The sequence below is a fragment of the Pieris brassicae genome, chromosome 10 (assembly GCF_905147105.1).
Source record: "Pieris brassicae chromosome 10, ilPieBrab1.1, whole genome shotgun sequence".
NCBI classification, from domain to species: Eukaryota; Metazoa; Arthropoda; class Insecta; order Lepidoptera; family Pieridae; genus Pieris; species Pieris brassicae.
The window spans coordinates 16,036,856-16,059,796 of NC_059674.1; the positions used below are offsets into that span (position 1 = coordinate 16,036,856).

Here is a 22,941-nt window from a genome sequence, read left to right on the forward strand (position 1 = left end):
CTCTTTGAAATCAATTTTCTTGTGTTTTTATAATTTTTGAACTATCCTATAACTGCTGTTCGAATTAAATTTTTCTTAAGTACCAATGTATCAGTGTGCCGAGCGTGGTGCTATATAAGGTCTCTCTGCTTCATTTCGCAAAAGGAAACTTTCAATTTAGTAGACGCATACAAATACGGCATTTTATATGAAATGGACAGACGGGCGCATGACCTGAATTTATTATCGCATTGAAACTTTTATTGTGTCAGTGAAAGTGTAAACGATGTATAGAAAACTAGCTTTGACGCTTTATACGGGAAATGTAAAACCAAATGGCTTGAATGACTAAATAGTAAATACGATAAAAAGTTGTTATTTTTCAAGAAATTAAACTAATTTTCTTCAATAAGAATCTTTACAAAACTTAATCTATTTAAATGAGGTACGTTATTTTTAAAGTACTATTTAATATTTATCGGTTAGTTTATGTTCGCCTATGGTTTGATTGCACGGGGGTTATGTCAAAAAGTAATGTGAAGTGCAAGTAATGTGCAAGAAACACATGTGACACAATACGTACTACAATTGTGCTATCAAAACAGCACATTTTGCATGATAATATCTTCCAGGCGCTTAATTTTAAGAAATCACATCTTTTCTTTAATATTATTATTTTTCATATATAATTTACGTATGGCATTACAATGGCCATCCAAGACATATTAAGAAATAGATTCAGAAAAATTATGTTTTTATTTTATTTGGTTTTTACATTATTAAATCAAATTTACAATAATTCATAAAAATAACATTTAAGTCAGTTAATATATGTTTCATCTTTGAAAGAAGATTAAAGTTTTTAGATAAGTAAACAATGATCTAAACTTAATGTAGTAAATGCTTTATAAATCGTTAAACGCACGAATATCACAATTATTATACTGATTAATAAAATTAGCAGCAGAGCTATTTATTAAATATTGTAACTGTAATTATAATTAGTACTGAGAAATATGACTTTTTACACCTTTATAATTAAGAATGTAAAGTGTATGAAAGCTTATATAAATTTCTAAATATAAAACATCTGTATAAATCTTTAGCGAAAAATTTACTCGAGGAATAAGTACTTGTCAAAATTGTTTATTTGTCAGACAGATCTGGTGTCTATTGAGTCTATATCTCTATCTAGTTGGCTTAAAATGTCCCTATTTTGACTCAATACGGGTTATAAATTCACTATATTTGATCTCAATGAGGTATCTGTTCTATTTTTCTCTAGTACTTGTGCAGATGGTACAGAACCAACCAACGAAGCGTATTAAGTATGATACTTGATTGTTGAGCGGGAAGAAGCACCCTGGAGACACCAAGATTTTTCACTCCTGAAAGTAATAAGCATATCATTACATTATTTTAATTATTAAATATAAGGATAAGAGGTTTAAGTAGAGTTGTATGAAGCTCCGTAACCACGCCACATTTGTTTCATCGATATTTTTATGCTAGTTGGGATCAGTATGACTGACACATGTCGTGGATTATTGGGTACAAGGGTAAGGTTCAGAAACGACACGCGAACTGTGACTCCCGAATTTGTAAATCCTATACATTTTTGATGTAAGGGAGGCAGACTTAGCCCTATGTCTAGTTACAGAATCTTATCCGAACATATGCTGGTTTCCCGACTTGTGCAGGACTCTCGGTCTGCCGGTATATGAAACTAACAATGGGTGTTGAGAGGCGGACGCAACCGCTGCATCGCGTGTCGGAAAGCGAACAAGGCTCTGCTGTTACCGTACATCACTAAGCAGTTGCGCCGCGGTAGGATGCGCAACATAACCCTACATCACTAGGCAGTTGCGCTGCGGTAGGATGCGCAACATAACCCTACATCACTAAGCACTTGCGCCGCGGTAAGATGCGCAATGCAATTCCCCAAGTAAAAAAAAATATACTGATTTGTGAAAAGAGGTTACGCATAAAATAAATTTATGTGCAGCTCGGCCTTAAACGCGTGACCTTAGCTTTGAAGAGTAATGTTAACTGGCTGAAGTAGTATGTCGAATAAAATAGTCGTTATTTTCATAACCAAAAGTACTATTCTTGGTCTTGGCCTCAGACTGACTGGTCGTACTTGAATTCGTGTATGCGGTGATGTTAGTTATTTTTAACTATATATTTGCGTGTTGTTCCCACGAGAATGTAAGCGCGTGCTCCTATTTCACCACGCCTCATGCTGCTGTCATGTGGAACATGGTGTTATGGTTGCAGCTCCTTACAAACGTTGTGTAATACAAAAAAAACTTGGCGATTAAAAAGAGTGGCGGAGAGTTTATTGCCAGTTCTTCTCTCCCGTTCTACGCCCTTGATTTGGGAACTGGCAGTAGAAGCATTTAATGTATTTTTTTTGACGTTCATAAGTGTACATTGTATTACCCATATGAATATTAATTGTATGAATACGCTTGTAGGTGATCAGCGTTCCACACGATATTTTCCTGCACCGTACGAGATATTGTTGTGATTTTTTAACGCCTAGTATTTTATTTGTAGCAATCTGTAAATTTGTTGACAACGTGGATTTGCTTGGTTTAGGGGTTTTATGTTTATATTATATTTTATCGCATGCGTCAGCACTGCTAATTTCTGGAAGTTCCAGTTTTCGAAGAATTATTTTAGATAAAATTTTGCCAAATATCCGTTTTAATAAATTTGTTACTCCGAATTAAACTATATAAAAACATGAGAATAGAATTTTCATTGGTATTAACTAGTAGTAGAAGGTAGTAATACCCTCAGAATTGAAAAAAATACCCTCAAGCGCCGTAAGTTTTACTTCAAAAATTCTTGAATGTTTTTTTAGAAAACCATTAAGGTAATAAATTGTAACAATTGTGGTTTTTAAATGCCTTTGTCGGAGATTGTTTTCAAATGTCACTTTTAAAAATAGTTTCATAGCGCATAATTATTTTATTGATTTATTATAATACCACTGATAGGTGGATGTTAAGTACATCATATTTACAAAAATATTTTCCTCGTAACTTAATGAATAAAGGGATTTCCTCACATATCTTCAATTATGACAAACTATTTCCCTAATAACTAAATGTGACGTCATTATTACGTAATTTTTGCCAGTTTACGTAATGAACTGATAGTTTGTGACACGTAGAGCATTTCAAGATTTTGTTTACTTTATGAGAACGCGTAGTTTAGTTTTTAAAAACTAACACAATCGGAGGTGCTGGATTTGGTTTCTGCCGAAATAAGCTTAAGGCAGGTTGGCCAATATGTTGCCATAAAGTTGACTAAACTCTTATAGGATGTGTTCATCCAGACCATAAACAAACGTCTTTATGTCCTATGCCCTATGGAACGTTATTTCATTTCTGTGTCTTTTAATAAGGTATAAAATAACTAAATATAAAAGCGACATTGTCAAAAAAGCGTCAATTTGTACGAAGATGTGTTTGAATTTTTGTTACTCTATTTTAAACTATAAAGAATATCACATACCGCATAAAATATTCAAAGTAAAGTCGACTACAATGTGACCACGTATTGGGATGGTTTGACGGATCGTACTTCGCCTGCATGATGTCTTGATTCGTACAGTCGTTGTATGGGGGACCATCGTGTGACATTCCTAGACTGAAATAGAGAATCGACAATTAATATCATAAACCTGATACAGTTTTTGATAGAATATTTCATATACGTATTTGCTGCACGAAAAGATTTCATGAACCTATAAGCTTAATTAAAGAGTTCTCCAGGCATATTCCCGCAGTCTCTCGAAGAACGCCATTCGGGAGATGTTTCACTACAAATGTATGCACAAGTACGACTATATAGTCTGATCCATAGCTTACCCCCCAGTGTCCACGAATAATAAGAGTCGTGTGTTTATCCGAGATGTTTGAACACCTCCAAATTACCTTTTGTACAGAAGAGACAAAGCGGCAGGAGGGTCACATGATTTTAAATTAATGAACGCTGCCAGAAGGTTCACGAGTGCTGGCCAAAGATTGATATTTTTGTTTAAAATTGCGATGACATTTATAGCCAGAATTGAACCTCAGTCTTTATAAAATGAAAAATAAGTTTATTATGGAATAAAAGATATAGGTATCACTTATTCAACGTCACTTACGCATCGGCAAAGAAGACAGAGGGTGTATGCCGAGAGAAAAGCCAGCGTAAAAAACTATCGGTACTCTTTTGAAATAACAAATCATCATACAAAATGACCAAGTAGATAATTGTTAGCTTTATAGTAAGCCCTTTTACACAGCTTTTCTTTAATACATTTCCTTAATTTATTAAAAGGCAGAGATAAAAGAGCCTCTGGGATTTTATTAAAGAAAAGTATAGAGGATACTTTTCTGTTTTTTTTCCCAAAAAATAATTACATACGTTGCGTTTGTTCCGATAGATATAAATATGATAAACCAACCAGGCCTCACATACAATCAGTAAACCAAGCAGGCAGTCGTAACATTAAGAATGAACACCTATAAAGCTGTGATGGACTATAAAGTACCTACCTGTGACCTATTTCATGCGCTAATAAATATTCCATATTTTTTGGTTTCCACTCAAGCAAGGCGCAGCTTTTCTTCGCATTACAGACACCGTTGGTGTAACTACGAGCTGGAACAAACATCATATGACAATTTAAATAGCTATAATAATAATAAATCGTTCATTTTCCAAGATAGTGGTTCAATTAGATCGTTCTACCAATATCCGCACAATAAGCCATAGGCATGCAAATGTCATATAAATTTTTACTATGCCATAGAATAAGAACATTATCATAATGTCACAGTTAAGTTATTTACAATTGGTCAATCAAACTTATGGTCTAAATATTCGGAAACGCTATAAAGGCACGTTGCTTTTAAAAATTTATTCACCTTCAGTTCAGTCGCAAGTCAGATCAGTTCGTGAATAATTTAGATATGCACAGAGTAAGTGAAAATGAAAAAAAAATGCTTCGAATTCTACACCTAATGTCGCGGTGAACTCTATCTGTAGTTTTTGTGAATTTGTCCAAAATAAATTTGTGCTCTTCTATAACAAATCGGTTTACGTCTATGACAACCTAGATATGCACAGACTAAGGCAAAGAAATAAAAAAAATATGCGTCGAATTCTACACCTAATGTGATGCAACCTAAATTAGTAGTATTAGCAATACATTTTGTGAATTTGTAGCATAATGTATGCACTTCTATCAAAATCGGTTCACGTCTATGACAACCGATATTTGCACAGACTAAGTCAAAAAATAAAAAAAAAATTATATGCGTCGTGTAGATTTTTACACCGAATGTCGCGGTGAAACCTACCTGTTGATTTTGTGAACTTCCTCCCATTGCTAATGTAAAAAAGATTGAGCCCCGTCAGTAATATTGAATAATATTGTTTCTTTTCTAAACTTTTATGATAGCTCTGCATCTCACAGTAATTTTTTAAATAAATTGTCGCATTCTCATCTGTGGCCACCATTTTTGTTCGGCGTAAAAATTTTGTATCTAGAAGTCTCAATGTTATTGTTTGATTAAGACTCGGACGTCTAAATAATTTGTTGGCCTCTCTTAAGACGTTGTGAACGATATCTTTAATTTTTTTTCTTGTTCTGAAACCGTGTTCTTTTGCTATCTTCTTGGAGAGGTGAAAGTCTAAATGCACCTTAACAGGAATTATAATTTCTCTTGTCCTTGTTATATGATTTCTGCGTATCCCTGTGGTTTTCTAAAGACGAAATAAATATGTATAATTAAAACATATTTTGAACAAGCAAAAATATATTGAAATTATTAATACCTTGTTTATATTACAATACTATTTTATTTGTACAGTATAAGGAGGACAAGAGCTTTTAGCTAATAGCTAAAAGTTAACATCAATTCCTTATTATTTTTACTTACGAGGTTGGAAGCATGGTGTTAAGTCATGGGTTCGAGTTCTGGCGAAAAATTTTTTTTCATATTGAAGGTGACAGAAAGCTCTTTGGCTTATAAATATATACTATACTGACATGTGTTTAACCAATGTCATACGAGTGTATGTATACGTGACAGTAGTAATGCTGAGATCAGCATGTACCACTTTCCCAGGTGTTAGATACTAGAAACATAATATTATATTATTTCTATCTTCCAATAGGTATTGAATTTGTATATTGTTGTAAAAACAACATCTGTAGTTCATAGAGTTATCGATACTAAAGTTAGTGCGTTTGTTTGTTAAGCTTAAGTATAACAAGAATAAAATAAAAATAAAGACGCCAAAAAATATTAAAAAAATATTCAATTGCCTTTTTTAAGTCTGGATCTCAGATTTCTGTATCTGTTTCATGATCATCTGTTGATCTAATAGGCAAATAGGTGATCAGCCTAAAGCAAGCCAATATCCTCACGATGTTTTCCTTCGAAATCGAACGGTGAAGTTCGAATGTTAAATGCGCACATAGAAAGAAAGTCTATTGGTGGGGATCGAACCTACGATCTCAGGGATGAGAGTCACACGCAGAAGCCACTATGACAACACTACTCATATATATATTTAGGTTGACGAAAAGTCAAGTAAAAATTAATTATTAACAATTTATTTTATTAACCACCTTTTGTATGGAATTATAAATGTATGTGTTTCAATCCGAACAAATACATTCATCAAAACTCATAACAGATTCTCTGATTCTCATTTTAAATTAATTTTAAAAATGGAAGCTTATTAGAACAGATTAAATACTTACACTAGCCAGAACGAAACTATTCACTAGAAATAAACACAGCACAATGTAAAAGTTCATCATGAGTTCACGGACTAAAATTAATATAAACTTTACCAGACTAAGCACATAGCCACATTAAAATCAGCCGGCTAACTGAGCGTGTATTTTAGACTTCAATTTTGCAGCAAATAAACCTATATTTTGCGGCTGTAGGCCGAATCCACACGAACAATTGTTACGCTCATTCACTATCCACGTCAAACTATCAATAATGTCATATGTATAATGATGTATGCGGGATGCATTGAATCTTTTTATAAACTACTGTCCGTCTCCGAACTGATGAACACATGTGCGCCTGAGCAATAAAAAATGCACGTTAGGACTAATTATATCGGCGGTTATGTGTGGTATTGACGCGTTTAAGGATAATATTTCCCGGTAAATTACGGTCACAATTTTTTATAAAAGCCACATTGCTTTACATTATGTAAATAAATAAGAAATCAATAACCCATATAGGAAATATTTAATTGTAAAGCACAGCTTAGGTAACTGGAGTTAATTATAGAATTTCAATGGAATTTAATACGGATGTTATACTATCTTTTGTTGACTTATTAACCATAAATTTTGAGATTACAAAACGAACGATCGTAATAATAGTTTTTTTCGAAAGTATTTTTTTTTACCTTCAAGTGTTACATTCATTTGCAGTGCAAAGATTAGACGAAATAAAGCTGGTTGTAGACAATACCTGGGGACACAAAAGAATCGTATCCAGGTGTAATTTGGACTGTGAATTTCAACTTTAATGTGACAAAAATATATATACGTATTTTCGATAAAAACAAAAAGCTATCGATAAACGCTATGTCACTGCCGAGTCGAATGAAAACCGAATACTTCGCATTGTAACTTATTATTATTATTAGTTTACATTTATTTCTTGTAACTGTCAATTTAATAATGATTTTGAAGGCGTCAAAAACGCTTTTTTGTAGAACGCCTAAAACACACTATCAAATGATGTTGAACGGTAAATCAATGTTACACTCAATTTGATGATACATTTTGTTTGATCTAGTTTAAATTGCAATTACACTGTGTTACAAACTCTATAAGAAAACTAATTAAGTTCCTCTCTCAAAATGACGAAACGCGTAAAATCAAAATAAGAACTGCCGGTTTATTACTGTTTTCAGTGTCAGTCACATGGTCTAAGTAAGAGTATAAAGAACTTATCTAAAGGTAAGAGCGTACCAATTCCTAAAAAGCCGGCAACGAACTTGCTAGCCTTTTGGCAGTGTAAGTGTTACGTTTGCCAAAAAAAAATATAACCCCTAACCGGGCTCTCGTTCTGTCAGCAGGTCTTTGATCGGTTGCTTTGTCGTTATACGGAAGCCAGGGATAGAATGCCGTAAAGAAATCTGGTGATAAGATTAAGGCGGATGTCAGTAACTCGTAACAATAGTATTAATGCTGATATTGTCTTATTATAATCAATAATACCCTACAATGTACCAATGTTGGTTGAGAGGTACAAATAATCTTTGAATCGATGGAAACTCCTTGTCTGAAAAAAATTAACTTTCTCAATCAGCGTAAAACAATATTGTTCATGTATTTTTTATCTAGGTTGTTTGTTCTTTGACCGGAAATTGCTTAGTACATTAAAAATTAAACACAAAAATATTATCATCATCCCACACGCCCAGACATAGTTCTCATCATATCTGTGCCTAATTCAAATGAATACTATTCAAGGAGATAATTCGACACGTGTCACTTGACGTTTAAATTTAATTTATTTCTTAATATTAGCTCCTCTGAGCTCTTCTGATAACTTTAAACGGTGTAAACGAAAAGGCCCACCTGAAATAACCGCATTGAAAAAGGCTTTGAATTCAATGAATTAATTTGAAAAACTTCCTATTAGTGTCTCAATTTTTTTTAATATGGTTTTGTTTTAATTTCAATTAATTTTAATTTTCCTTAATTTTAGTCACATCTTTATGAAATTTTGAGGTGAACGCAATTCACACACCTGCTTTAGTGTACACAATTTTATTTATGATTTCCATACTTCCTGTAGAATAAATGTTTTGTTTTGAAATCCACATCGCAGGAGAAGATTGCATATTGTCTTAAGATTCATATTCTTTGAAAGTAATTCCAAATCCGACTTATGGGAGTAGAAGCCGCACTGAGTGGCATGACGGGACCGAGACAAGCAATAAAAAGGTTAGGCTGGCTTCGTACTTGTACACTGTACTTGGCGGAGCTACTATTTGACTAAGAGGAGACGGACTGCGGTGGTGCTCAGCGACACTCGCTACTCACTGGATGCCATCACGGGTGGACTCTCGATCCCCAAGTTGCCAAAATTCGCCTGAACCTTGAAGAGTGTTGTTGTTAACTATCTGACTTATGAAAGAGCCAGGTGCAATTTGGAGCTCGAGACTAGCATCAAGGTATCCCGGGATTGGCCACATGTTGCTTGAGCACAGATCGTAATTGGAAAAATTCTTCCATAAGATTGTCGGACAAATATTTAGATAGGATTGTAAATGGATTGTGCCATTTACATCTTAGTGTTTTTAAATAAAGTCCCTTTTTAGGAAAGGAGAGACTTGGACCCTGCTACCTAGCTTCTCGGTGACAGAACTGCCTGATCATTAAATAATAAAAAAAACATATTCTACGCGAAGTCCCGATAGACGTTAGTCATAACGTTAAAAGCATCACGCATATATTAATTAATATTATTTAGTTCGTCACGAGTTACGATGATAGATGAAGTCGAAGCATAGCGAATTCGTACCAATACTACACTTTAATTAGAGTTTACCGCCTATATATTTACAAGGAATATATTCCTAACGTCATACTTGGATGACATAATTGTATACTTGTGTCAGTGAATAAATTGTGTTCAATGCCTTTCATGTTCTAGCTCACCCGACAGTTGAATTGTCTTTCTTATCTGTTATTATTCAGTTTGAAGTGTCAAATTTTTAAAATTCTTGCCATTTGAATTTAGAATTCTATTCGTGTCTAAAAAAACGGAAAATAGGTATACATAATATACATATGAAATGTATTTAAAATACCGATAAATATTTCATACATTCTTTATATTTTATAACATTTACATGCCAATTTTTTTGTGATTAATACATAAGGTACTAGTATTTCCTGTATGACATTAATTTATTATATCCTTAACATAATATTTCAGAACCAACCGTAACATGATTTTGGATATTTGAAATTCGAATGTATTGAGGAATAAAAAACAAAAAAAAAATATTTACACTTTATTGTATAACATACTGGCCATAGTCCAGACAAAAACACAACCTTAGGTGGATTTTGAAGATAATTTACATAACTTTCGTAGCATTAAGATAAAAGACAACATTGCGCTTATTATAAAAGTATATCTAACAGTGTATGGCATTAACAATGACTGAAAACCATGTCGGTTACCATGGTTACTTTTTTATACGAAGAAAACACCAAAAATAATGTAAGTCTATTTTCAGACGGTGATTTGTTTTATTAGTAGACAAAATTATATTAAATCCATTCTGTGATTAGCATAAATAAGTTTCTACTTAACGCCTGTGAGAAATTCACTCGCAAATCTAGACGCAAATGTGATGTTTATTTTAAAACGTTTGTATGAGCTATTTTAGTCAGTTCTAGGATAGTTAATTTAGTAGCCGGCATCCGCATCGTAACTGCTTTTTTGACTGCTATATTTACCTGTTAAAATATAAAACACTTATTAATTTTAAGTCGTTCAAGTAATAAGTAATATTTCGTTTATAACGGATTTATAAATAAGAACAGATAACCTTACAAATGAATGTATTATATTATGGATTATTATACGCCTACAAATCACTATGCTGTGGTGATGGTCGTCATACCCTGAAACGGATGTAAACCTTCTCGGCCTACGCCCCGAGACCATCGAGCCTAGCAGAGGTTAGACTGGATCCTCCCTTTAGGTCTAAGGAAAAGAACAGAATCCCGCACCAGCTGAATGCTGTAAATTGCTTGAGACGTGCCATGTAAATTCGCGTTAAAAATGTTTTAAAAATATGTTTTCAGGTTATGTTTTTTTTTCTACATTATTCATATAAAAATAAACATGAACTAGAGTTATTTAAGGTATATAAAATTAAAATCTAACGTTACAAATAAATTTACAAAGCATTTTTAAATCGTTATGTTTAGCTGCTCAACACATTGTGATGTAACGTCTAATTAAAGCTCAACAGATAGAAATATTGATTCTAGAGCTATGAAATAAAATTTACGATATTTTGACTTCAGTGTTGGAGTAATGGCTCTTAAATACCTCGACAGTAATTGTTTTTTTATATATTTTCTTTGGCTATATTGTCCACGGAGAAAGTAACGTAAGTGTATATAATATTACTTAATTGTTTTTCTAAGTAATATGGTAACTCATTTCTGTTAACGTTTTGTATGACGTTTGAAGGCAAATAATAATTTATTTCCAACACACAAATAGACAGTAAATACAATATACTAAAACATAGTACATGTTAGTTACATGTACATAGTACAACTACATAGTAATAATAATAGTAGTAAAATATTAATAAATAGAAAATAATGGTTGCTGAACTTTTAACTCTGGCAGCATTTCCTCGCTGTATTGCGATACTTATTTGTTGAGCGAGGAAAGCACCAGATATGGAGTCACCAGTACTATCCAGACGCCAACTTAAACCATTAATTAGCGACTGTGCACTTGAACCCCACGACCCAAATATCTACTTACAGCATATAGTAAGGTGTATAATAAACTTTTGTTCGACATTATTTCTTTGAAGTTTGTTTGTGTTACGTTTATTCCTAAAATTTGTTCGGTGTACCTTTCATAGCCATACTTTGGAAAGAGAGTGTCTTACCATCTCTTTGGCTGCATTAGTGCGACGAACTATACCAGTTAAAGGACTTATAAGTATTATTATTTATTATACTTCCTATACGCTTTACCTTCGCGATCCGTGAGTTGTAGGCTTTTAAAGATAGCTTCAGGAATTGGTGGTGGTGTTGGCAGATGGTCCCCACTGGGCTGGAAGCCGTTCTCATCAGCAATGTATGACACGGAGTAGGTTTGACCATCATCACCGATGTAGGAGTAGGAGCCGGACACCTGGATGGAGCCTTCTTCGGGAGTTGATCCTGGCAAGACTCGTCCTGAAAAGACCACAGTGTTTGGTGAAAAAAATATATTTTAGAAGTCTGTTTCCTCTTGATTGAAGTTCCAAGCATTGGGCTTCCTGCAGGTATGTCACCGACATCGCATCTTTTTAAAATAATGATTTATCAACCCGGAACAATTCGTCATAAATCAAACCTAAGATAATGCCTCGTGAATAGTTTCCGTTTTAACGCATACCGTTATTTTATCAAGAATACTAAGTTTCACTCAACAACCTTTCCATAAAAACTTAATAAAGACTATTTTCACTCTTAACTAAAACACTCTTTGTGTCTTTCTATCAAATTGTGTTAACGCAATGAGTAAGGGGGAGAGCTAGTGTGAAAAGTAAGCCCTAATATTAAAAAACAAAAGCACCAGGCACCTACGCGTTTCGTAGAATGAAGATGCACCAATAAATCACTACACCGACACGTAACCATGACGAAAGAGGCAACTCACAACAACATTATGTCATATTAAATTACCGTTTGATTGACATGTGGTTCATAGCGTAACCCCTTGGAGTGCTCTTATTGAGACAAATTTTATGCAATCAATAAACGTATATTTATTGAGCGAATCGTGTTGAAATGTAAATAAGATGTATTGAAATTTGTTAATATGTATTTAGAGGTTTCTATCGGCTTTTTGGTTGTGATATTTTGAAAGTAGATTTCAACGCTTGAAATATAGTAATGGAAAAGGTTAATTCAAACAAGGCGTGCTGTCTTTAAAGCAAACAAACTTACCATTTTGTTCAGCCTTCGTTCCATCGCTGGTTTCGTATGCGTAGTGGAATCCTTCTTCATTAATTTCATTTTCAAATCTTAAAATTTCAGCCTGACTTCCTGCATTTTGGCTTTGAACATTTTGAGAGAAACTTTGTGCTTGAGCATTCTGAGCGAAGTTCTGGACTTGGTTTGGGTAGTTTTGGGTTTGACCTCGCGTTTCAAATGGCGCTTGGAGACCAGCAAGCGCACCATCTGCTGACGCGACATCTGGAGGCAAGTATACCTTCTCAAGTTTAGCAGCCGCGGCCATTGAGGCGAACGTGAGAATGATGACCTTAAAAATTAATTATATATATTAAATTTTGAATATTTACTAACTTCCAAGACAAATTAGCTCTAAAGCTTTCATATCGTGAACTTTAAGCGTTTATCAAAACTTTTTTGTTTTGTACAAAAGATGTTCTGCTTCTGTTGGCGAATATATAACTCAAATCACCCATAACTAATCAATATTTACTTATGATATAACATCGATTGTGCATAATTATAGTTATTTTTTATGTTACGGGTAATATACCAACGCGAAAAGGATACCAAATATAAAAAGGATTCTCAACCCACGATAATAACATTATAAACCCTAAACGGCATTCGATGGACCTATCTCACAACTCAAGGGCAAAATGAATATATACAGTTTTTCTACATTAAATTTGTGATCAACTACTTCAAATCCTTGTTACAAATTTTGCCTTAGAAAAATATTAAGAAAACAATTTAATGTCGCGACATTTGTGAAGGTTGATTTCGTGAGGCAGCTGCAATATGGGCTGACAGATGCAACCTGCTGATACTCTGTATCAAAAATTATCAGTACAACCGACATTTAACTATGTGTATGGCATATAATACATTTTTTTTATGAAAGGAGAATGCTTTGTAGAAAAAAATGTGTCACTGCATTGATACCACAGTGATATTTGTTAAATTTAACGTTAGATATATAACTTGTTTTCTAGATATTAAACTAAAATTGAACTAGCCAACTACTAAATCTAATCCATTTAAGCTTTACAATGACACAGGCAATACAAACACATTTTATTGATTTCTTATATGTATCGCTAAATGTAGTATTGTCTTTTGTTAACATAGCTTTTACACATTAAGAAAACAATTTTTAAACGGATTGAAGCTATGTATTATTATTATAAACTTATAATTATTTACATAATTTTAAATTTAAACATCGGAAAAAATTAAATTTAAAACAATCTAAATAATTATAAGTTTATAATAATACATAGCTTCAATCCGTTTAAAAAGTGTTTTATTAATCGCTAAATGTTCCAATTCTATTCCTTTACAAGACATAATCAAAATGTTATTTCTGCAAAAAACCTGACTTAAATATAAGAAATTATACTTATAAGAAACCTGTTTCTTAAAGGATCGGAAAATCTGTTTGAATAATTAGGCAAATATGCCCTATAGTTTTGTTACTGAACCTAGCCCTTTATATGGTGCGGAGTCTTTAACGCGGCCTTGTACGAACCACCCGAGGTGGTATTAGTGGGTAGTCTCTGAATAGCAGAGATTGTGGCGTGGGAGTCCCACATACCCCAGCAACTTTCATGCTCAAATGCCAACTCGGATATTAAACAAAAATGGCTTTATACGGTGATAGTCAAACCGCGGAAATAACACAATTATAACCACTGAAACAGCACCAACACCTTAAAACAAGCACAAACTTAAATATACTTTACTAACGTATTGCATGATGCTTCTTCAAGGGAAGATTGTAGAGAAATGTAACGCTGTGTTCATCTGCCGCCAATTTATACTAAAGCAGTTATCGTACATGCGTGATTCCCTTCATCTTATGCGTTGTAATAGATACTATAATTCCATATTGAGCAAGGACACGGTTTTAAGAAGCTCACATTCCAATGTAATAGTTTTAAAATATTGACATTGGGAGGTTAAAAGCAATTAAAGTATTTAATGCATTGAATGAAATCGTTAATGAAGGCATTGATTGCTGCTGTTGATTCTTTGTAACTGTGGCGCAAATTATGTGTATGTCACGGTATAAAGCAGATATACCTATACTATTTGGCTATTTTATGTTTAGATATATAGATGGGTTTGCAATACCAATTTATGGTTATCTAACTTAGTTTGTTACAAAAATGTGGATTGAATTAGAGCTGGAATTTTTTGCTAACACGCAGTTGCCGAGATGCGATTTTTATCGCTATTTTATTTTTATTCTATCCAGTGTAGATGAATTGCTAGGCATCATTTTAAAAACACCTGATTTTGTATCTGTTCGTGATAACTTATGTCTCTCAATAGACAAGTTTAGCCTAGCCTATGTTTAGCCGAGTGATGAATGCGCACATACTAAGGTACACAGCCGGGGTCAAACTACTTCCTTAGGGACGAGAGGCGCACGCTCAATCCAAGCATAATTACTTTAAGCTATTTTTATATTAATGTTTAGTAGGTATATTAGAAAATTATAAAAGTTTTGGGCCAAACCATCTAATTAGCTATAATGTAATGTACCCATTATAGCTAATTAGATGATGTAAAAGCGTTATATTTTAATGTTTTATATAATATAAATAAACGTTTCTACGTGTACTGTAATATTATTAAACGATAACATAAGTATTATTTTCGTGTCCATGAACTGGTATTTATATGGAAAACACATAAATAATCTTTGAATCTAATAAATATTTATTGAATTTATACTCAGCCTCAACTGGACTTTAAAATAATAATAATTTGTTTATTTCAGATTATCTAGTATGTACTTAGTTTTAGTTAGAATTAGTAATAATTCGGTCGTACTTACAATTGGTTAGTAAACAAAATAAAAACACTCCTATAGCGGGGCATGGATATTATAAAAAAATTATAAATCAATATTTTTAGGTTTGGGCCTCAGATTTCTGTATCGGTTTAATGATCATTTGTTAATCTAAAAGGCAAGTAGGCGATCAGCGTTTTGTGCCTGATGAACGCCGCCACTTTTTGGGTCTAAGGCAAGCCGGTTTCCTCACGATGTTTTCCGTCACCGTTTGAGCCAATGTTAAATACGCACATTGAAAGAAAGTGCCTTGGAGTCACAGCCGGGGATCGAACCTACGACCTCAGGGATGAGAGTCGCACCCTGAAGCCACCAGGCCCACAGTGCTTCATGGACATCATAACAACGTTTTAAAATATGCATGTTCAAGGTGGCAACAGTCAGGTTGGTTTCTTAATCATTATCATCTTAATCATCATCATTAGCCTCTTTATTTGGTTCATTTCTGGACGTAGGCCTCCTCCATTTTCCTTCAGAGAGCTTAATAAAATGAGTTATTTAGTTTACATACCAATTACATATAATTGGGATATTCCAGACGATACATATAAGTATTACGATAGAAATATTACTTATTACGATAAGATCCGTTCACGTTGGGCAACCAAATCCTTTTACTTAAATTAACTTACTATAAACTTTAGAGTTCACGACGTGACAGTTTTCAAGGACATTTGTGCTCTATGGATGATCAAAAATGTACTTTATTCGTTTAAAATAAGAATTAATATAAAAAGTGAGTTAAACTAGATCAATGCATGTCATTATCAGATAATTTCTGCGACTGGCCGGAACTATAAAGCATGAATATGAGTGTAAGATCCGGGGCCGCTAAATAGTAATATGACTACTAGATATTGTCTTTGGTTAACATAGCTTTTACACATTGAAAGAAAACAATTTTTTACCGGATTAAAGCTATTTGTATTATTATAAACTTATAATTATTTTACATAATTGCTTTGCATATAATTATTTATTTTGCACGCATTATTGCGTGCTTTACATACGTGCGTGGTCACGGTGACTGAAGACAAAAGGTGTTGATTGTTAAAAGTATCACAGCTTTAGAGAAAGTTGTGTTATCTGTATTTATTTCCCCGGAGTTGGTATCGTATTTATAATACAAATAGGTTTAATCCGGTAAAAAAATTGTTTTCTTTCAATGACTACTAGATATTTAAATAAATAATCCACCTTTTTAGATTTTTAACCCTCGACCCAAAAAAGGGTTGTTATACCAACGAGGCTCCTTGTATGTGTATTTATTTACTTACAAAAGCTTGCCAAAGCTCGTCATACTACATTGTACATTGTTACACAAAACGAATTAAATAAAAGATTTTATATGACAAGCACTTATAGGTAAAAATAACAAATCCGAAAAGAAAAGAAATACATCTATTCGTAGTTCGTAGCTCGTTTATCAGTATACTCAATATGGATATCGCTTTTGTCCAAAACGCGTTCTGAAAGGAAGGAAAAATGTGATGATGGGATGTCTGGGGTATCTGGAGGGTACACGATCTTTACATTTAGTTAAAAGGGTGGGGCTGTGTATGTCTGGTTGGCTATGGCTTTGTAGCTCCTAAATGACATAGACATAGAAATAACATTTATTACTAACAAAACACACACACACACACACAGAAACATATAAAATAACAATAATCAAAGATAAAAAAAGAATGAGAGATAACAATTTTTAATTGCGTGTAATGCTTGTGTGTTGTAGTTGTTATTGGCCCTGGCTCAGCATTATGCTGAGGAGCAGAGTTGTTCCACAGCGCTGGTCGTTCTGCCAGAGACCACAGCAGCAAGTTTGTCTAACAATAATAGTTTGATTATGATGTATATAAATGCTGCATTCTGAAAATAAATCAGTTAAAAATAAATAATGAACAAATGTTTGTCCTATAAACATTGTATTTTTTTAAAGAATGCGTAAAATTATATCCGGAAATAACTAGCCAAATTATAATATAGCCTGTTCCGCTAATATAAGAAACTGCCGAATAAATTGATTTTGTTCCGGCTTCCACATAGTTCTTCCAAGTTTACACAATGCACGATAAATTAAAATCACGATTTTCAATGTTAAAGATTATTAAAATTAATATAAACTTCTTAAATATTTGGTGCTGAAGTCTTGCAAAGCGTATCGAAATAATTCATCGTTATGAAAATTTGTTAATCTAATGCTCGAATATACAAACAAACTATTGTTTATAAAAATTAATTCAGGAAAATTCTTAAATTTTGTCGATAAAGGATTTCGTAATACAAACAAAGAGGTTATTAGTCTATGCATATGTTATAAGGCAACGGGCCTTATCTCAAACAAGCGATTTCTTCCAGTCAAGCCTAGTATGGAAAAAATAAAAATAAAAAATACCCACTGCTCTTCAGTAATCACGAGAGGTTCATAAATAATTCATAAAAAAAACATAAAATGACATGTATCATTAAACAATACTAAATTAATACCTAAAAACACATTTTTAAAGATAATTAATTGCTAAAATCAATCATACAGTATAAACTAAGCTGTTCTTTTATTTATTCATTCAAGTTTTCCACATCAAACACAATACTATATTTATGATATATGTTAAAGAATATTTTGTTTGAAATGTATAAGTTTCTTATATTAGCGGGATTTATTGTAAACATAAATAAAAAAAACACAATTAAATTATAATTTTTTTCTTCTTATATGTATGTATATTTTTGAATTTTATTTAATTATGTTGACATAAATTTATAAAAGTGGCTCCGTTTAAACTCCTCAGCTTTTTTTAACAGTTCTCAGATAATTTTGCAAACAAATAAAAGTCCATAATTGATCATTGAAATGAAGCGTTTGAAATGTTAAGGAACGAAACGTATACGATTTACGAGACATCATCAATAAACAAATTCGCGAGCCAGTCTAGACACACATGCCACATCACATGCCCAAGGCAAGTGGCAAGTGTTTCTCGTAGTCTCTATAGGCAACGTGATCCGTCTGCGCCATCAAATGCACAGTAATAATATTCTATTAATTAACTAATTGCTCGATGCTAGTCATTAAATCCTAAATGAAATATTACATGAAACTAGCGTAGATTACCAACACAGAGGTCATGTCGTGTGAACGCAAAACTAAAAAAATGGAATCATATCAAACGTGAAGCTTTTAATTGTTGTTACAAAACTAACTAGTACCCAATCAGTAACAAATCATCATTGACCTTGACATTATATTTGGAAGTTGTGTTGAATGTTTGATAAAGGTTTAAGTTATAAAAGTTATACGTTTTACAAACTGTTGTATGAAAAGTTTAAGTTTTATTTCGGCACCAAATATTTATACAAAAATTATATATAATGTATAATGTGAAACATTCTCCTTGGAAAGAAAAACATAAATACTGTCAGGCATAGCCCAGACATATATAATAATAATAAAAAGGCAATGTATTCTCCTTTGTTTTAAAAAAAAGTAGCCACGTGTTCTTAAGATGCGTCATGTTCGCGCAGTAATAAGATATTTTTTTATCACGGAGGTGTTAAATCAAGACTTCAGAGCAACATTACGGGTTCATGCTCCATATTCTACGGTTGCGAGTTGGTGTGCTGAGTTAAAGCAAGGAAGAACTTTTATAAAGCAGCGCGCGGGACGCCCTACATCGGTAGTGACTGAAATGATTTAAAAAGTTGAAAAACAGTGTCTTGACGGATTATCTTATTACTGTTTGTTAGATAGCAATAAATTAAGATTTTTATATTAAGTGTCCTATAAAAGGGTTGGAATGAACGACACGTTAACAATAGAGCCACGATAACAGTGATTTCCTTCATAGGATAAATAATAAAGTTGCGTTAGAAAAACCCAAACAAACGCATGGTAAAACTAGCTAAAGTCATTTTGTTATACGAAGATAACCTCGCGCACAAGTCCAGAGGTGCGATGGCTGCCATTCAAGGAAAACGCTTCGAATTGAAAGAGCTCCTAGTGATTTATACCTAGTTCCGCGGTTAAGCAACATCTCAGGGTCTGTAATTTTTGACATGACAGCGTCTAACGAATCGTCCCGTTACGCTCATTGTACGCTTACGCCTCATCTATCTTTCTTCCACTCGAATACTTAAGTATGCAATCATTTCATTAATGTCTTTTTATGGCATTGTCACGTTAAACTATCGTCCGTAAAATAACTTTGCAGTCAATCAAAGAGGACTTTAAGAAGGGGAGTTTAGCTTTACAAAATATTCAAAGTGTTTAATTCTTACGTTTGCGCTCAAAAACAAAATAACAACAGAAATCTGAAAAAAGATAATTGCGTCATATTCATTATTACTTCGAACTTCAAAAGTACTTCGCTTCGCTAGTACTACAGCTTAGTTGTAAAGATGTGCTTATACCAGCATCAAATTGAGTACCTATCAAAGTACCAGACGTCTGTCCATAGGCGGATACGGAGGAGGGGCCTGGTAATTCATGGTCGTCCCGTGGTGTAGCTCACCTTGATGGCTGGAAGTCTTCCACGGTCCGCAAGATATTTTCTTTTGCGAACTATCAAACTCTGAAATCTACTTCCGAAGGGTCTTCCGTCGAATATACGAATTCCAATTGTTTAAAAAAAGAGTATTCTCCTCCCAGAAAGGCCGGCAACGCAACTACTAAAATCAGTGTCCAATTGATAATAAAACTAAGATACAATAATTAATTAATCAGCCTCTTTGCTTTTATCAGATTTTAGGATATGATTTTGAGGCAATTAGGGCATTCCCAAATCCAATAATTTGTTTTCCCTCCGTTACTCGTAAACTATCAATCTGCGGCAAGTCTTGCCCTGCTCAGCCAAAATACGCAGTCCGCCATGTTGCTGAAGTAGTTTCCTCTTGTATTGTTGGGTTGATCTTCTTTAATAAGTAAAATTAGCAACATAGATTGGCATTTGAATCTAATATCTCTCCATGTATAATAAGTTCAGTTTTATCAATATTAAAAATAAATGTAAATATTTTCAAAACATTTCTCAATCGAAGTTCAACTATTATTTAGATATGTTTTCTTCGATGTTTTTAACTTGAACCTCTCATTTACTACATATCAACTACATATTTAAAAGTGCATTTGACGAAAGCACAAATTGTTACAGTTTATTTAGCCTTAGCTACTAATATTATAATTTTACTTGCAATATTTAATTAAGATCATTTTAGTAATGAAACTTGAACTTGACTGTAATAACTAATGTTGAATTTATTTTTGATATAAAATATGTACTAAAAGTACTTTTTCCATTTACCTTTTTGAAGTGAAACGTCTTTAGGCGCATGAGGGTAGAATTTTTACGGATGACGTCACGAAGATGTGCAGCGTTTTAATGTTTTAAAGAACATTAGTAGTATCTGAAACAATCCAAAAACAAAAATTAAATCTGTTCAGACTTAACGCCTGCGCAAATATTACGCCAGAACACCATCGCGGGAACATTGCCGTCACCTGTATCAGGCGCTTGAAGATTCCTCATACAAATCTGTCTACTCATATCACTTGACCTACGATCATTGTACAATTCACATCCTTTTTTGAATTATATTAATTAATTAAGTATCTGGGCATTTAATTAACACCAGCTATCTAAAGATAGACCACGGTGGCCCATGAGGGGAACAAATAAGAATCCGCGAAATAATAACAATTAATACGTTAATACGACGAGACACCGGTTACCGCGGCGACCTAACGATCTTCAACATGACATCAAATAACTCCTGTGGATGGAGCCTTGCATTGGATATTTCTAAAATCGGGCTGTATTGGAAAGCAGAAAAACATAGAAGATTCGAGCAGTGAATCAGCTAATGTTTCACATCGAGCAGTTACGAGTTCGTACGCTAAGATAAGTGTCCTTCCTTAACTAATTCCTAAAAAACCTAATAACTAACGAAATAATATTCAAAATCGTTCGACATTTGTGTAAATAAAGTGTTTTTAGACAAGTTTTACAGCGTTTTATGCACGTAAATTTGTTATTTAGTGCAAAATTTGCGTCATCTTTTTTACCTACCCGTATATATAAAAAAGCGAACAAAGTAATTAACTATTTATCGCAATATTATCTAAATTAACACATAAATCATTCAAGTGTATGTTCACTATTACATAAAATGGAAGTATATTAAGCTATAAAAGGTCACATAATTGATACTCAGTTAAATTATTTTACGAAGTAACGTTGTTTTCTTATTTTAGGTTTTCTCGTTTCGTATTGTTTATACATACAATATTTAGCGTATTTACCGAATAGTCCAGGCTTACATTTATCCAAAATCCCACGATTAGTGTTATGTGCCGCTTTTCTCGCTACTGAGCTTACTAAGTCTGTAGTCGATTCCTTGAGATACAAGCCCGCAAGGATTGTGTACTGGTGTGACTCGAGTGTGGTTCTGGGCTGGATTAAAGGTAATATCATTAGACTGAAAACATTTGTAGCTAATCGTATTAGCGAAATATTGGAGCATGCTATCATGGAGATACGTTCCAACCGATTTAAAAACTTCATTTCAAAAACAGTAGAAACATCATGTCGTTGTCACTTTGGAGGTTTTTACTTGAAAATGATATCAAATGGACAGTATTGAATGCCAAGGAATCTGATGCTTTATCCGAATTGAAAGTGCACTCTGAAACAATTAGTGAACCTTTTATAGATTTTGAAAGATATTCTTCTCTCAATAAACTACATTGCTTTTATTTGCTGACGTCCAAAGATTCATATTTAACACTAGAAATAGCAATGCAAACGCGGAGGTTTATTAACAGTTGAGGAATTACGTGATTCATGGCATTCATTATGTATTATCGTTCAAACTCAATCCTTCACAACTGCATACGACCTGCTAACTAAAATAAACCTTTAAGCAAAATTTTAAGTTTGGCTTCGTTCTTAAATAATAATGCGAGTTGAAGGTCGGTTGGATGCGGCTAATTATTATTCATATGAGAAAAGGCACTCCATTTTACTTCATGCCTCGTACAGGTTAACAAGACTGTACTTTGGAAGAGAACACGTCAACAATATGCTCGCGGGTCCTTTACTGTTATTATCTATTGTAAGGGATACAGTGTGGCCAGTAAACGAACGACATCTCGCATGGCGGACAGTTAATAACTGTGTTCGGTGTAGACGTGTACGCGGTGAAACGCTGCAACCAAAAATGGGTAATCTACCACTCCAACGTATAACCCCAGGTCATCCGTTTTTGTCAGTGGGTCTGGACTTCGCGGGCCCGTTCACGATCGTAAATCGTAAGGGCCGTGGAAGTCGTTTAATAAAATGCTCCA

At 33.5% G+C, this 22,941-nt stretch overlaps 2 protein-coding genes across 2 annotated transcripts; both read right to left on the reverse strand.

Annotated features, from left to right (window-relative positions):
- Positions 1-1,091: 1,091 nt before the first annotated feature.
- Positions 1,092-6,977, reverse strand: LOC123715317 (A disintegrin and metalloproteinase with thrombospondin motifs adt-2-like). Its single transcript, XM_045670281.1, has 5 exons — positions 6,755-6,977; positions 5,343-5,748; positions 4,536-4,641; positions 3,505-3,639; positions 1,092-1,367 (listed from the first exon to the last, which is right to left on the reverse strand). Exons 1-5 carry the CDS (start codon positions 6,812-6,814, stop codon positions 1,304-1,306), a joined length of 771 nt encoding a protein of 256 aa, XP_045526237.1. The 5' UTR covers positions 6,815-6,977; the 3' UTR covers positions 1,092-1,303.
- A 3,061-nt stretch (positions 6,978-10,038) lies between these two features.
- On the reverse strand, positions 10,039-14,516 carry LOC123715306 (cuticle protein 3-like). Its single transcript, XM_045670266.1, has 4 exons — positions 14,489-14,516; positions 12,734-13,049; positions 11,774-11,977; positions 10,039-10,504 (listed from the first exon to the last, which is right to left on the reverse strand). Exons 1-4 carry the CDS (start codon positions 14,495-14,497, stop codon positions 10,455-10,457), a joined length of 579 nt encoding a protein of 192 aa, XP_045526222.1. The 5' UTR covers positions 14,498-14,516; the 3' UTR covers positions 10,039-10,454.
- Between the last annotated feature and the right edge of the window lie 8,425 nt (positions 14,517-22,941).